General features: G+C 63.2%; 3 protein-coding genes across 3 annotated transcripts; 2 read left to right on the top strand and 1 right to left on the bottom strand.

Annotated features, from left to right (window-relative positions):
- Positions 1–28: 28 nt before the first annotated feature.
- CHLRE_14g624900v5 (uncharacterized protein) lies at positions 29–4538 on the bottom strand. Its single transcript, XM_001692770.2, has 8 exons — positions 4185–4538; positions 3859–4011; positions 3428–3622; positions 2960–3115; positions 2587–2755; positions 2113–2345; positions 1501–1758; positions 29–1339 (listed from the first exon to the last, which is right to left on the bottom strand). Exons 1-8 carry the CDS (start codon positions 4347–4349, stop codon positions 284–286), a joined length of 2385 nt encoding a protein of 794 aa, XP_001692822.1. The 5' UTR covers positions 4350–4538; the 3' UTR covers positions 29–283.
- Positions 4539–4686: 148 nt separating this feature from the next.
- CHLRE_14g624850v5 (uncharacterized protein) lies at positions 4687–7801 on the top strand. Its single transcript, XM_043070258.1, has 6 exons — positions 4687–4840; positions 4919–5262; positions 5787–5852; positions 6212–6304; positions 6740–6879; positions 7267–7801. The coding sequence occupies exons 1-6, from the start codon at positions 4788–4790 to the stop codon at positions 7336–7338; spliced, it is 768 nt and encodes a 255-aa protein (XP_042916931.1). The 5' UTR covers positions 4687–4787; the 3' UTR covers positions 7339–7801.
- Positions 7802–7968: 167 nt separating this feature from the next.
- Positions 7969–13570, top strand: CHLRE_14g624800v5 (uncharacterized protein). The gene is made up of 9 exons (XM_043070257.1): positions 7969–8303; positions 8937–9146; positions 9332–9425; positions 9663–9726; positions 9904–9928; positions 10040–10387; positions 10559–10751; positions 11028–11311; positions 11535–13570. Exons 1-9 carry the CDS (start codon positions 8169–8171, stop codon positions 11664–11666), a joined length of 1485 nt encoding a protein of 494 aa, XP_042916930.1. The 5' UTR covers positions 7969–8168; the 3' UTR covers positions 11667–13570.
- The last annotated feature ends 31 nt before the right edge of the window (positions 13571–13601 follow it).

Genomic DNA, 13601 nt, shown 5'->3' with positions numbered 1-13601 from the left:
CAGAGGGCGTCCTTTCAGGTTGCCGTGACAAGTTGTTGGCTTACACTCTGCCTGTCTCAGCATAGCTAAGAATGCACAGGAGCGATTTGTCAGGCACTCAAGCTTCTCATAACCCCTCAGTTACCTCAATCAACAGCCCTGATGGGTCACACGCCCCTTCCTCGCCCCTTCCTACCCCTCCTCCTCTTCTGAAGTCATCGTCCCGTTGCATTTAGCAGGCCCGGCCCCCACCACGCCAGCCAGCAACGCCTACCGTATCAGCAAAACCTACAACCTACAACCTCTACAGGTGCACCAGCTTGATGCCATCTGTCATAACCGGCCGCCCCAGGGCGTCCCACAGGAACTGGCTGGTCGGCAGCGGCGGCGGCGGCGGCGTGGGCGGTGGCGACGGCAGTGGCGGCCAGGGCGGCGCATAAAGCGCCTCATCAGGCAGCAGCATCAGTGCCGCCGCCACTGCCGACAATGCCCAGTGGTCATTGCCGCGGCGCGCCAGCCGCGCCAGCGCCTTGAGCGTTTCCGTTATGTCTCTTGTGGGCAGCTCCTCTTCCGTTAGACCGTTTGCGTCCAACGGCAAACGGTTGTTTACGGCGTTTGGCCGCCGCGGCACTGTGCCAGTCGCCGACAGCTCTGGGCCGCCCTCCGAGGAACCAGCTGCCGCGCGGGCCGCGGCAGCGCGGGGCGGCGGCGGCGCCCGCGACGCCAGCAGCTTCTGTAGCAGGTCTGCCATGGGCTGAATCACAGCGGGGCTGGTGGCGGCGCCGCCCACGTCAATGACATCGCCGTCGCCGTCGAGCTCGGCGGCGCCGCTGGCGGCGGCCCGTACCGCCTTTTGCAGGCTTGTGAGGAAGGGCAGCAGCTGCAGCCACTGCGGATGCTTACTCAGCTGCAGTAGGCACTGCACCGCGGCGGCGCGCACCTCCGGCGCAAACGGCGGCTCGGTGGGCAGCTGGGGCGGCTGCGGCGGCGGGGGCGGCGACGCCGCAGGTGCCGCCGCCACCGCAGGCGGCGCCGCCTTGCCCTGTGTGGACGGCCGCTGCGCCGGCGCCGCAGGTGCCGACGGCGGAGCCGCCGCCGCTGCCGCGGCGGCGGCCGCAGCCTCGGCTGCCGTGGGCTCCGGCGGCGGCGGCGGCGGCAAGCGGTCGGGCTGCAGCAGGTATGCGAGCTGCAGGTGCGGTCGGCGAGTGGAGTGCACGGACCACCAGTAGTCCTGCACCCCCGGCTCCGACAGCAGCGTAGCCACCAGCTGCAGCAGCACCGCCTGAAGCCGCGGCTCCGTCACCGGCACGGCGGGCGCCGGCAGCGGCATAGGTCCCTCCAGCGCAGCCGCCCACTCGGCCTGCGACCGCAACATCCACAGCAACAGTAAGCGCAAGCCGCGTAATTCTCAGTAACTACAACCGTCCGCATATGATGCCGCCATCACGCATGGTGTGTACCGTACTATTAATACCGGAATTCCCAGTAGCAGCAGCAGCAGTCGACGCACTACCCGCTCACCTTGCTCACGGGCGCGGCCGCCTCCGGCTCAGAAGCTACCGCCGCAGGCGCCGCCTTCTTGAGCCCTGGCACCACGCCCGCAAAGATGGTGTCCGCGGCGGATGAAGGTCGCTTCGTGGGCGGCGGCGGCGGCAGCTCTGGCAGCTGCGGCGCCGGCAGCGCCGCCAGCAGCAGCTGCAGGCAGCCGGCGCGCAGCAGCGCCTGCGGTACTCCCTGGTGGTGCCGCGCCAGTGTGAGCAGCAGGCGAGAGGATAGCTCCTGCGATTCGGGCGAGGTAGACAACAAAATGAGGGGCGGCGGTCAAGGCCGGGGCGTGGAGGAAGCCTGGGAGAAAGTGCACAGCAAGTGTAAGCGATCCTGTCATCCTTGGATGCGTTTTGTGACTGCTTACAATTGGTATCGAGACCGAATAGCGCATACGTGCGATACGGCCTCCAAGGTCGCAAGGTCGATCCGCGCCAAGCGCGCTTATCTCACAGTCACGCACCGAGCTTAAACAATGGCAAGCCCTTGTACGCGCTGAGTGCTTAACCCGCTGACCACCGCCAGCAAAAATGGGTTCGAGGACGCACCCTTCTGAATGATCAGCGCAATGCCCCCTAGATCGCCTACCTGCAGTCGCGCGGCTGAGCTGACCATGGGCCGGCCAAAGTCGATGGGCGTGGGCGGCGGCGGCGGCGCCGTCGCGGCTGCCGCCAGGCCCGCCTCCACCTCGCTGTCCTCCTCGGGCAGCGCGTCAGCGACGGAGGGCGGCGGCGGCGGCAGTGCCCCCGTGGTCGGGTCCATGGTGTGCGCCAGCAGTAGCAGGGGCAGTCCCGCCTCCAGCATTTGCTGGATGGACGTGGCTGTAGGCATGTGGGTGCCATGCAGGATTGGCGGGGTGATGGGGTGTGCGGACAGTGAGTCTCAAGCGCGGATCTCAAGCATACGGCATGGGGCACATGCCTACTGAGTAGTAACGAAGCGTGCTCCAGCAGTGCTTCTACGCGGTATGCACGCCCCACCGGCACCATGGCATACACCGATATACGGTAGTTGTGCACACATTTGCATGGCACCCGATGACCAAGTAAATGCTACACGCACCTGATGCTCCCGCCAGGTGTCCCAATCCCGCCAGGGCCTCCTCCCTCACGGCGCCGTAAGGACTGGTGGCCAAAAGCTCAGTCAGCGCCGCCGCCGCGTCCACCGCAGTCAGCGCCGCAGCCATCGCGTCCGAGCGCAGCAGCAGCCGCAGCAGCCGCAGCGCCAGCACCTGCAGCAGCAGCCGCAACACAGCCATCCCGTTAGCACCGCACCCGCACCCGCAATCGCACCCACAGCCGAGCCCGGACAAGCACACCCAAATCCAGAACCCACAAGCACGTGCAAGCTCTATACCCGCACCCGCACTCACACCCACGCAACCGTACGGTATTCACGCAGTTGCATCCTCGCACGAGTCCCCACCGCCCCGCACCTGGATGCGGCTGGAGTTGTGTCGCAGCAGGCTCAGCAGCGGCGCCACGTCCGCCGCCAGCAGCCCGCCCACCACCTCCACCCCCGCCGCGCCCGAGTGCACCACCGCCGCACTCAGTGCAGCCATGGCCGCGTCCAGTGCGAACTTGCTGGGGCCCTACGAGGAGCGGAGAGGAGGTGCGAGGAGGTGCGAGGAGAGGTCGGCGATGAAGGGTTGTGACAGCGAGGTTGATGTCACTATGAAGCCGCTGCTGCTGCTGCTGCTGCGGATGCCGATGTTCGCGTGTGCGTGCACGTGTGGCTGCAACATTTGAGAGCAAAGCCTACCGGCAGGCCTTCGCCGCCTCTTTAACCGTCGCAGCACGGCCCTTCTCTGTAGGCCCTCATCCGCATCCCCTTTACTTGTCCTCTCCTGCACACCACCCGCTCCTCTCCGCCCTTCCCCGCACGCGTGCTCTCGGGCTCTCACCGGCAGTGTGCTCTCCGGGTCAACGGGCGTCAGCGGCGCCGCCGCCTTGCCGCCCTTGCCGCCGTCCTTGCCGCCGCGACCTGTGCCGCCGCCACCGCCCGCCGCCGCCTCCGCCGCCTCCGCCGCCATGGATTCTAGCCGGGCCATGTACTCGTCATAGTTGGCGTGGAAGCCAGACACGATGGCCCACAGCGCCTGCGGAGAGGCAAGTCGTGGGGCAGATGAGGTTGGGAAGGCGGGTGGGTTAGCAAGGCGCGGCTTTTCCTTTTCCACAGGGTTTTACTCCCGAGTGCTGCCAGCCTTGCTGAGACCGCAGAGCTTCGTCTCGAGGCCTGACACCTCAGCCCAGGGATCGGCCTGGAGCGGACCTGCAGTCCTCACAACACCCCCATCCCGACCATCCCGACCATCGACGGCACTGGAAGCCGCACCTGCACGCACGCCGGCTCACTCCACACGGGCTGCAGCCGCGGCTCAGCGGCCATCTTGGCCAGCAACTTCATGGCCACACCGCTGACTGCGCCATCGGCGTGGCACACGTAGGGGATGACGGCCGTCACCAGCGTCGTCTGCAGCTCGATGTCCTGTACGCATCACCAGCGCGGCCGGCGCGGGGATGTTTTCGGCGTGACGGCTCGTCATGCGAGGTGGAGGGTTGCTGGCGCATGATACGCAAGTTGTATGCCATGTATGAGGGAGGACGCAGGCCGGTCACTTGGAGACTGGACCCCAAAGCGACGGTCGCCACACTCTGCACCTGCGGGATGGTCGTGAAGTTCAGACCCCCCAGGAAGGACAGCGCCTGGGGCAGCAGTAAAGGGTCCCCTCCTGACGCCGCATCTGGTGGGTTCGCTAGGATAGCCAGCGCCGACGGCAGGTCTAGCCGCGGTGGCGGTGGCGGAGCGGGTGCTTTTGGAGGCATCGCGGCTCGGGGATGCCGGCGAATGTCCTAGTCCTTATCAAGGCTCGACTACAAGCCGCTCATGCAAATGCGCAGCGTTATAAGTGCAATGTTAGATGCATTTCAGGTTTTCTGACGAGCAACAGAGCCCGCGTGAAGGAGTGCAGTTTTCAATAAGAGTACTCCCGTCAGCTGGGCCAAGTCGTGTAGTTCTAATATATATGTAATGTTCCTACAAAGCGCTTCAATTCAAGTCGAAGGCGTTCGGTGTTGAAATGTCTGGCGCATTGCATGAGGTTTCGCCAGCGAGTAGCTAGCTCACAACCGGAAATTCTCTACTGTACTCCTACACGCATTACACACCTGTATTTTAACCGCTTCTAGCGATATCATCGGAACCATTTTCACGCGACGACCTCCGCGAACTGTGACCATCTCTAGCAGCTGCGACTCGAGATCATGAGGCCTTGTCCGGCGGTGCACCGAAGAGTGCCGCCAGGGCCAGTTGCTGGGTGAGAAGAGTCTTGCGCCGCTAGTGCACTTGCCGAACGCGCGCAGCCCAAATGACACGGATTTCTCTGGTTGAACAGGCATAAACAATTACTACCCTTGCAACGATCATGTCGCGGAGCACCGCTCGTCTGCCGAACCGCTGCGCCGATGGCTCCGTCTTGGGCGGAGACTCGCAGCGCAGCGGCCTCGGCCCCGATTCTCGAACCTGACATGCTGCCATCCACATCGGCACCGTTCATTTCGCCGATGACGCCGTATGTGCCGGAGGAGGAGCCAACGCGGACACCCCCGTCCATAAAGGACACTGGCACGCTGCGGCCGGCCTCGGAGTGGTACCCGCAGTGGATGCAGTACCGGCGCCGTGAGGACAACTACGTGTTCTGGCAGGACAAGTTCATGCGCTGCTCCACCGACATCCCCTGTGAGTGCCGCCAACGCGGGAGGCGGGCGAGCGATGGGGGAGCGGAGGGAGAGCGGAGGGGCGAAGCAGCTTGCACCGAAGGGTGGACGGCACGCGGAGGCGGGGATGCAAGCCAGCGCTCAGCACGGGGACTGCTTACGGCGTGGTTTGGCAGGCTGGGGAGGGGAGGGTAGCGTATGACGCAAAGGCATCGGGGAGGAGGGGCAGCCCGTGGGGTAAGCCACGGCTACAAACGGGTGACGCTTGGGACGAGCAAGGGCCTGCGACCTCCGTGAGGTTGTGGCCGTAGTTCCGTCGTGTGCGTGTGTGGGGGGGAGAGGGGGGGAGCGGGATGTAAATACCAGCCCAAACTAAAGCAAACCAAGCTAAACTAGCGGGGGTGTGGGGTAAGTTTACTCCAATGCCAGAGGGACGAAGGGGGTGTGTTGGACTGACCGCGGTGGCAGGCGGATGCACGTGACCCGCACCCTTCCAGTGGTGCCCCCGCCGCCTGAGTGTGCCGTGATTGGTGGGAACACGCACAGGGGCGGAGAAGCGCTGGACGCTGTTCAGTACGGTGTGGTACCTGGTGCAACAGCTGCGGTTCGTCGGTGAGTGGAGCTAAGAAGCGCAGGGCAGGAAGGGGCAGGGGAGCGGAGGGAAGGGAAGGGAGGGCAGCACAAGGCTGGGCGAGGCTGGACGTGGCGTGGCGGGGCTGGGCGGGGCGGGGCTGGGCTGGGCGGGGCTGGGCTGGCCTGGGCGGGGCTGGGCTGGGCGGGGCTGGGCGGGGCATGGCGGGGCGGGATAGGGCAACACAAGGCATGACACACAGCAGTAACACGCAGACCAGTGGCCAGTCAGCCGGAGTACAGCCGCGGGCAAAGCCGTGTGGCGGAACCCACACCTGCCCGCGCACCTTCGACACCATTCCGCGCTGCCTGCCGCGCCGCCCGTGTACGTGTCGGCACAGGCACGCCGCCGGCTCTGCGCTACGTGGCTTTCCTGGGCTGGCGGGCGCTCATGTTCCAGGTGTATGCGGCACACAAGGCGCTGGTGCTGTGGCGTGAGTGCCGGCCGCGCGCGTTGTGTGTACTGTGCATGCGTCGGGCTGAGGCAGGGGCGGCCGTTGCAAATGCCGAGCGTGAGCACGTTACATGGCTTGAAGTCCATGCCAGTGACAATAACCAGAGACCCTGGCATGGAATCCAGCTGTTGGGGGCTCCAGCAGGGATGGCTATATGGAATTAAGTGCTGAAGCTGTGGGCTGGGATCGGGTGCCGGGGGCCGGGACTGAAGTGGGCGCTAGGCATTCGGCCAGCTGGCCTGTGTACTGTGTTGGCGGCTGGGCTAGCGGGCTCTGAGCGCTGGAAAAGCCGGATACCGTGCTTAGCGGCGACCCGCGTCTTTCTGTGTCAGCGTGACTAGCGCCGGTGTTTTGCGCACCTTTGGCCATGTGCCCCAACCCACTAACCCGCACATGCACGTGCGCGCCCAACAGAGTGCAAGCTCGACGCCGGGCTGGCGCGGATCGGCAGCGGCGGCGCCACCGCCACGTTCAGCAAGACCATGGCGCTGCGGCGGCTGCACTGGCGCAACTCGCCGCTGGCTGAGGCACTGTATGCGCTCAACCTGTACAAGGTAAGTGGAGCGAGCGAGCGGGCGCAGCGGGGTGGCTTCCACCATCGTCATCTTGTGGAAGAAACGGAAGGATAAGTTAGGGGGGATTGCAGTTTCCAGCCCAAACTAAACCAAACCAAGCTAGAGTAGCGGGGCACAGGCAGAGGCGTTAGTTGCAAGCGAACGGGGGGTAGGGGCGAGCATATGTTTGCGGGAGTCATCGCGTGGGGGCTGTGAACTGCTGCCGCGGGGGCAGTTGCTATCAGTTGTAAATGAGGCGGTGTGCAGGAAGATGGTGGTGGTTGGGGGAGCCCCACTAAACCAACTCGGGGGTTTGGCAGGGAAGAGGTACCTAGAGGTCTTCTAATAACCATACATTATCCCGCTGCACCTGCTGCTGCTCCGCAGACCGGGCGGGTGCACCTGCTGCCCCCAGTGGCGAAGCCCATCCCTCGGCCCACCTTCTTCTGGCTCTTTTAAACGCCAAGCACCAATGGGTGGACAGTTGGCCTTCGGCAGCCTAGCTGAGCACGGCATTCTGCCTACAGCCGGGCGGGTGTAGGTTGCGGAGGCGGCCCGGGGCTGGCAGTGCGAGGCACGGTCCTCAGGGTGCTGCGCGGTCATGATTGCCGCCAGGCGCGAGCTGAGAGGGCGCCGCCAGCGATATGTGGGCTGCAGCCGCAGGAGGCCGGTGCTCACAGGAGCGCTATAGACGGAAGGATTATGCTATCCGTAAAGCCATAATGGATTGCATGTACCGTACCGAGTTTGGCTGCGTGCTGGTGTATGGCCATTACTTCACAGTACCGGTAGAGAGGGCACCAGAGGCCGCTTGCCACGAGGACGGATGCGACTGTGCGGTGTCTGGACGAGCGTGTAGAGGCGGAATCCAAGCTGTGGGCCGATCTCACTTTGAAAACTGTGTCTGTAATGTTCCAGACTACACTTGTCGTGAAGGCCTTGAGTGGGTCAAGGTTTCAGGTCCAGAGCTTGGGCGGGGCGGCATTCGATGCAGCAGGGCAGGGGGAGGTGTGGAAGCGGCCCGCCCGACAAAATGGACGGGTCTGTCGAAGCGTCTTTGTCGGAGCGACCCTTTGCAGACCGGTAACACGTGATATGAACTTGCCCATAGTAGCTAGCTTTAGCTGTTTGTTAAACATGTGCTGTGATGGCAGCAGTGAGGCGCCTAAGGTTCGAATACTTTGACGCCAACCGCAGCGATCCGGCGCACAGGTCGCACTAGTTTTCTTTTCGCAGCCGCAACGTGTAAACTCAAGCTTGACCGCAACATACATGCACCTATCTTTAAAATGCGCACCTCAGATAATAGAAACACGCTGTCTCTCGAGACAGCAGCGCCGGTCTATGGCGCAGCGGAGCTGGTGGAGGGACAGGCGGTGCTCAGCCTTTTAGAGAGCTTGGATGTCGAATCGATCGACCTGATGGTGAGCCCTCCGCGGGCGCACGGGGCCACCCACACACCCCACGTCACGCGCTTTTTGTTTTGTTGCTGAAGCTTCGCTGATAGCTCTGTGGCGCGCGTCTGCCTATAGCCAGCGCGCATCTTTATGGGGAATAACGACCTGACGCGAGCGGGGCAAGAGGCGCCTTCATGCCGCTACTGCAAGTGGTCATGAAGACAGTCGCTTCTCGCGAGACAGCCCAAATGATATCAATAAGATGTTACAAGGCCGATACCTGAAGCTGCAGCTCAAGAGCGTGCCAAAGGGTCGCTCCCCCCTCCCCACTCAGTCTGGAACGGGCAGCTTCGAGCGCCTTCAATATGCCTTCGGGGTTGCCGTTAGGCGCCTTGCCTACCGGGCTACAAGGGCGCTCTCATCTTAGCGGCGTGATCCCTCAGATGTGCAAGGGGGAAACGCACCGGGGGGCGGGGGCGGCAGGCCGCTGCCAACTGTGCCTGCTGGCCTGCTGGCCCTGTCAACGGGTGTGCGTGCTGGTTGGTATACGAACCGGCGCGGGCTGCGGCGTGTTCACGTGAGCGGCTCCCGCATGCACCCAACGTCGCCCCCTTTTCTGTTTTCTGCCTGCCGCCCGTGATTGATGCCCGTGGCATGCAGGTGTATGGGTACGAGGTCGTGGGCTGGGAGGAGGCGCACGCGAAGGAGCCCAAGCTCCCGGCGGCGGACCCATACGCCCCTAGCCAGCTGGTGACACCCTTGGACTCACAGCAGCAGCAACAGCAGCAGCAACAGCCGCCGCCGCCATCTGCGGCCTCCAAGGCTTCGCCACTGGGCGTGCCCAGACACGGCCAGCGAACCATCTTCAATGTACGTGCGTGGACCCCCCCCCCCCTCCCCCCGCGATGGGTTTCGTTCTTGACCCGCCGTCTTGCTAATTTGCAACATCAGGGCATGCTTTTACGTGGCTATTGTCGACTGTTGATCGGCAAAGCCAGTGAAGGAAACGGCATGTAGACGCTTTCGGACCGCTGGTGTGACGCACGCGTGCACAGGTATGCGTCCCACTGCTGGCGGGCGGGCGGCAAGTGCTGCCGCCGGGGACGTACAGGCTTCCCTTCCGGCTGCAACTCCCTGCAGATCTGCCAGGTATGCGTGGACGGCCGTGTGTTTGGGGCCTTGTGTTCATTTGGAGTTGAATGCTTAAGCGGACAAGGGGAGGCTTGGGGGTGACTGCCCGGCGAGGACCCACCACAAGAGCCGCACCCTTCAGACACACACCACACACATGCTCACACACACGCAAACACACACACACACATACACACACACACACAACACACATGCCGCACAGAACGTACCGGTATATGCGCCTGACGCCTGCAGGGACGTTTCGGCTGGCCGGCACACCAGCACGCACCATTGGAGACGTGAGCTACCGGAACCTCTCGTGAGTAGTCAACGAGTCATGCATGCTGGCGGGGTGACATGGGGACCGAGGGCGGCCCTTGCGCTTCATGCGCACTGCACTGGCACTTGGTTTGCACCTGCGTGTCACACTCCCTGTGCGTTCTGACCGCCCCGCCAACCGTTGCGCTGTCATGTGACGTGGCATGATGTCCTGCAGTGGCGAGGTCAGCTACGGCTTGCAGGTGCGTGGCCCAAGCAACAGTGTGTGCATGTGTCTGTGTGCCTGCAAGCGCCGACTCGCTCGTGGTGCCCACCGCTTCTTATGACCAAGGGCCCTTGTCTCACACCCGCAGGTGGAGGTGCGGCGTCCGAGCAGTTTCGCGTCGGCAGCCGAACAGCAGCAGCACCAGTTGGCGGTTCTGCGTGCTGATTGCGAGCTCGTGATTATACAGCGCGCGGAGGCGGCGCAGGGCCCGCCAGCCCCCGAGGAGCATACGTCGGCTGGGGCGGCGGCGGCCAGGGGCCCAGCAGCAGGCGGAGCTGAAGCGGCGGAGGCGGCCGCGCCGGTGCCGTGCGATGAGGTGGTGACCCTGGTGCCGGCCTTCTTCTTCTGCTGCAGTAGCGGCGGCCGCGTGACGGTGCGGCTGCGGCCGGGGCGGGATGGCTACGTGGCAGGCGAGGCGGCGGAGGTGGTGGTCGAGGTGAGCGGGGTGGGAAGTGCGAATTGGAGCATGGTTGCTGTCTGCTGCTGGCAGGAGTGAGATTTGTGATTCCTGGTTTTGGTTGTGCGGAGTGTGGTGGCCGGAATGCTGTGCGTGAACGTGTGGCTGGCTAGCTGCATGTCATTTGCATGCGTGCGTGCGTGCATGCAGGTTGACAACCGGTCGAATCAGGAGTTTCGGGATGTGCGGCTTGAAGTGGAGCGCCGCCTCACATTGGTCAGCAACAGCGCCGGCGGAGGCGGTAGCGCCGGCAGCAGCGGCAGCGGCAGTAGCAGCGCCACCGCGGGGCTTGTGCCGGGATGCTTCACTGAAGAGGAGCGGATCTTCAAGAGCAAGACCACGGGTGCGTTCATACATGTTTGCTGTTTTCATGTCTGCTTCTATTTACCGGGCAGCAATGTTAGCAGTCCATGCGTGCTGACACGCACGCACGCCGCCGGTCTGCAAAAGCCGCAACGCTAGCATGCAGCCGAATGCCGAAGCCTCGGCCTCCTACTTTTGCATGCCGGCACCTGCCTAACCTGACGCACGCCCCACCTGCTGCCTCCCTCTTCTCCCTCCCTCTCCCTCCCTCCCTCCCTCCCTCCCTCCCTCTCTCCTGCCTCCTCGCCTCCTGCAGCCGCCCTACTACCGGGAGCCTGCTACCTGGGAGCCAACGCGCTGCGGCTGCCGGTGCCCCTGCCCTCCAACACGCCGCCCTCCACCTCCGGCGCGCTTGTGCGCTGCTCCTACACCGCCACGGTGGAGGTGCTGCCGGCGTCGGCGACAGCGCTGCGCGGCGCGGCGCCGCCGCGGCTGCGTGTGCCGCTGACCGTGTTCGCATCCGCGCCGAGCTCGTTCGCCACGGCGGCGGCACGGCATGCTCACCTGCAGCAGGACGCAAGCGAGCAAGCGCCGGCGCACGTGAGTAGTAAAAGGCGGGGTGATGAGTTCCAAACGGCGGTTAGTTGGGGCCGTGTGTGCTCACGGGCCCAAGCAACGTATCGGCCGTGCGCTGCTGGCGTTGGTTCGGCACGCACCTAATGCCCCGCCCCCTCCTCCCTCGCCAAGCAGTCCCCAGAGCACTTGACGCCTTGCCGGACCCTGCAACTTGACCTCGCTCGCGCCCGTCATGCTACGCACGCAGGTGTTGGTGGTGGTGCCGCCCGTGGATGTAGTGCTCCCCGCAGCTGCGCCGCAGCTGCCTCCCACCGCCGAGGTAAATGTCAAACAGCACAACGGCGTGGCTGGCGCAAACCCGATGTACGCGGGCCCGTAGAGGGGAAGTAGCCTTTTGCGCGCGTCGTTCGGGCCGCGGCGCTTGCAGCAGTATCTCGCACGGTGAGTACGGTATTCCGATTCCCGGCAGTCGCAGAAGCGTGATGAAACAGGCAATAGCAGGTATCGAAACGGCCTGCGGTTGCGTGGAAGCCGCTGCGCTGTTGTGTGATGCATTGTTAAGTTGCATGCATAGCCCTTGTGTAAATATGGGACTGCATATCATTTTGGTTGAAAGGGCAGAGGGACGACCCTGTGGGTGCCTCGGGTCACGGCGTGGCCGAGGTGCACCCTTGCTGCGTAGGAAGGCGTGTGGCGTGCCTTCGGACGGCACGCAGGGCGGTTGAAGTAAGGCACTGGGTCGTGGTGTGTTCATTTATGCGCTCCTTCAAGTATCCTGCTTATTTGATGCGTGTTTGATTGCTAGCATTAGCAATATGTACTGTGAGGCCTACTTTGCTCGCTGCACACCGCACACATGGACGGACGGAATTATGGTCTGTGTCCAGGGCCCTGCAGAGGCCTTTCTAGGGGTGCCCCTGAGAGTGAGCCCGTCCCGTAGCGGGAACCATGTCGTCGTTGCGGCATGTCGATATGTGGTTCATTTGCGGACTGATATAGCCGCGAGAGGTCAAACATTGTTGCATGCGTGCATGTAAGCTGAATAGGGTGGAGTTTTTGTGCGTGCACGCAACGCTGCGTTGGTTTCATGGTGTGTGCGTGGCGGCATGTGTTACATGTGGCTTGGTTGGGAGGGAGGTTGTTTCGGGTGGTTGAAGATGGACGGCAACGCCGTTGCAAGTCGAGACATGGCTGACGCGGTAAGCTGTAGTCAAGGCTGTAGCATGCATCTCCCAAGCAAGCGAGGCGGTTGCAGAGCTTGCCTGTGCGGATGGTTCTAAGTTGGTTTCACACTCATGCCCGGGTTTTGGCGGACACCGCCGGTGAGCACCGGCCACAACAGCAAATCCACGCTGGATCTTGCTGGCGGTGCTGGGCAGCGTGTGAGACGGTTGGCTGGCAGTACATACGGGCCAGAGCTACGGTTTACTAACACCATGAAAGCTGTTTTTGACGACGTACGCAATTCTGTCGGCCCGCTATTGGCGTGTGCATGCGACAAAACAAGAATACGCTATCTATGACTTGCGGGCACGGCGCATGCGGGTTGCTATGTTGTGCGGTACCAGACAAAACAAGGTATTATGATGTTGGGCATCCCGGAATATGAGAGTGCCGCATACCGTACCTTACATTGAGTAGCGCCGTTGGTTTGGTTGTGCAACTGAAAGAGAACGTACGCACGTGCGCGTCAGGGGCCCTCCCCGAGCCTCTGAATGTGACAGAACTTCCGGCATGCTCTGAAGCAGCCGAGCCTGACGCTTTCGCGCAATGAGCAACACACGCACGTTGCTTGACGTTACCAGAAGGCGAGCTGCTCGACATCTGGATGGGACATCACGATGGGACATGGGAGCTTGATGGCAGTGAACGTGGTGAACTTGTGGAGGGTTTGTCACGAGGGTTTGTACACTGAAATTTTGGGTTTGAAGCAAGCACCCTGGGTTCAACAAGTTAGAGAAGTTCGGGTATCTGCACGCTTGGAGACAACGGCGCGTGCGTGTGCTGGCGTGCGCTGTGCCGACGCCGTCCGGCTGTACTTCGTCGCGCGCGCCACGGCACTGTGTCGTGTAGCAAGCTCTGGTGTTGGCTCTAATCGGACTGCTGCACTGGGGCGGTGAAAGCATGAAGGGGAATGCAGTACGGGCTGTGCAGTGTCCAACGGTCTGGGCAACAGCGTTGGGGACAGCGGTGGGGAACGGGGTCCTGAGGAAGGCTGGAATGGAGGCCGGATTGCTAGCTGCTCGGCACGCGTGTGATCTTTCCTGTGATGATGACGCGCTGGCCCTCAATTTCCACTGCGCCACTTTCTTCC

Source organism: Chlamydomonas reinhardtii, chromosome 14 (genome assembly GCF_000002595.2).
Source record: "Chlamydomonas reinhardtii strain CC-503 cw92 mt+ chromosome 14, whole genome shotgun sequence".
NCBI classification, from domain to species: domain Eukaryota; kingdom Viridiplantae; phylum Chlorophyta; class Chlorophyceae; order Chlamydomonadales; family Chlamydomonadaceae; genus Chlamydomonas; species Chlamydomonas reinhardtii.
Note: the sequence above shows the minus strand (reverse complement) of the source record. Positions and strands in the feature narration are given on the sequence as shown.

What these genes read in the sequence shown, in the direction of transcription:
- CHLRE_14g624800v5 (XM_043070257.1), top strand. Translation starts at nt 8,169, where the DNA reads ATGCGCACCTCAGATAATAGAAACACGCTGTCTCTCGAGACAGCAGCG. An exon ending in TCGAATCGATCGACCTGATG is followed by an intron (nt 8,304 to 8,936) that starts GTGAGCCCTCCG and finishes CGTGGCATGCAG; the next exon opens with GTGTATGGGTACGAGGTCGT. An exon ending in GCGAGCAAGCGCCGGCGCAC is followed by an intron (nt 11,312 to 11,534) that starts GTGAGTAGTAAA and finishes CTACGCACGCAG; the next exon opens with GTGTTGGTGGTGGTGCCGCC.
- CHLRE_14g624850v5 (XM_043070258.1), top strand. Translation starts at nt 4,788, where the DNA reads ATGAGGCCTTGTCCGGCGGTGCACCGAAGAGTGCCGCCAGGGCCAGTT. An exon ending in CTGCTCCACCGACATCCCCT is followed by an intron (nt 5,263 to 5,786) that starts GTGAGTGCCGCC and finishes GAACACGCACAG; the next exon opens with GGGCGGAGAAGCGCTGGACG. An exon ending in GCAACAGCTGCGGTTCGTCG is followed by an intron (nt 5,853 to 6,211) that starts GTGAGTGGAGCT and finishes GTGTCGGCACAG; the next exon opens with GCACGCCGCCGGCTCTGCGC.
- CHLRE_14g624900v5 (XM_001692770.2), bottom strand. Translation starts at nt 4,349, where the DNA reads ATGCCTCCAAAAGCACCCGCTCCGCCACCGCCACCGCGGCTAGACCTG. An exon ending in ACTTCACGACCATCCCGCAG is followed by an intron (nt 4,012 to 4,184) that starts GTGCAGAGTGTG and finishes TGATGCGTACAG; the next exon opens with GACATCGAGCTGCAGACGAC. An exon ending in GTGAGCCGGCGTGCGTGCAG is followed by an intron (nt 3,623 to 3,858) that starts GTGCGGCTTCCA and finishes GCCTCTCCGCAG; the next exon opens with GCGCTGTGGGCCATCGTGTC.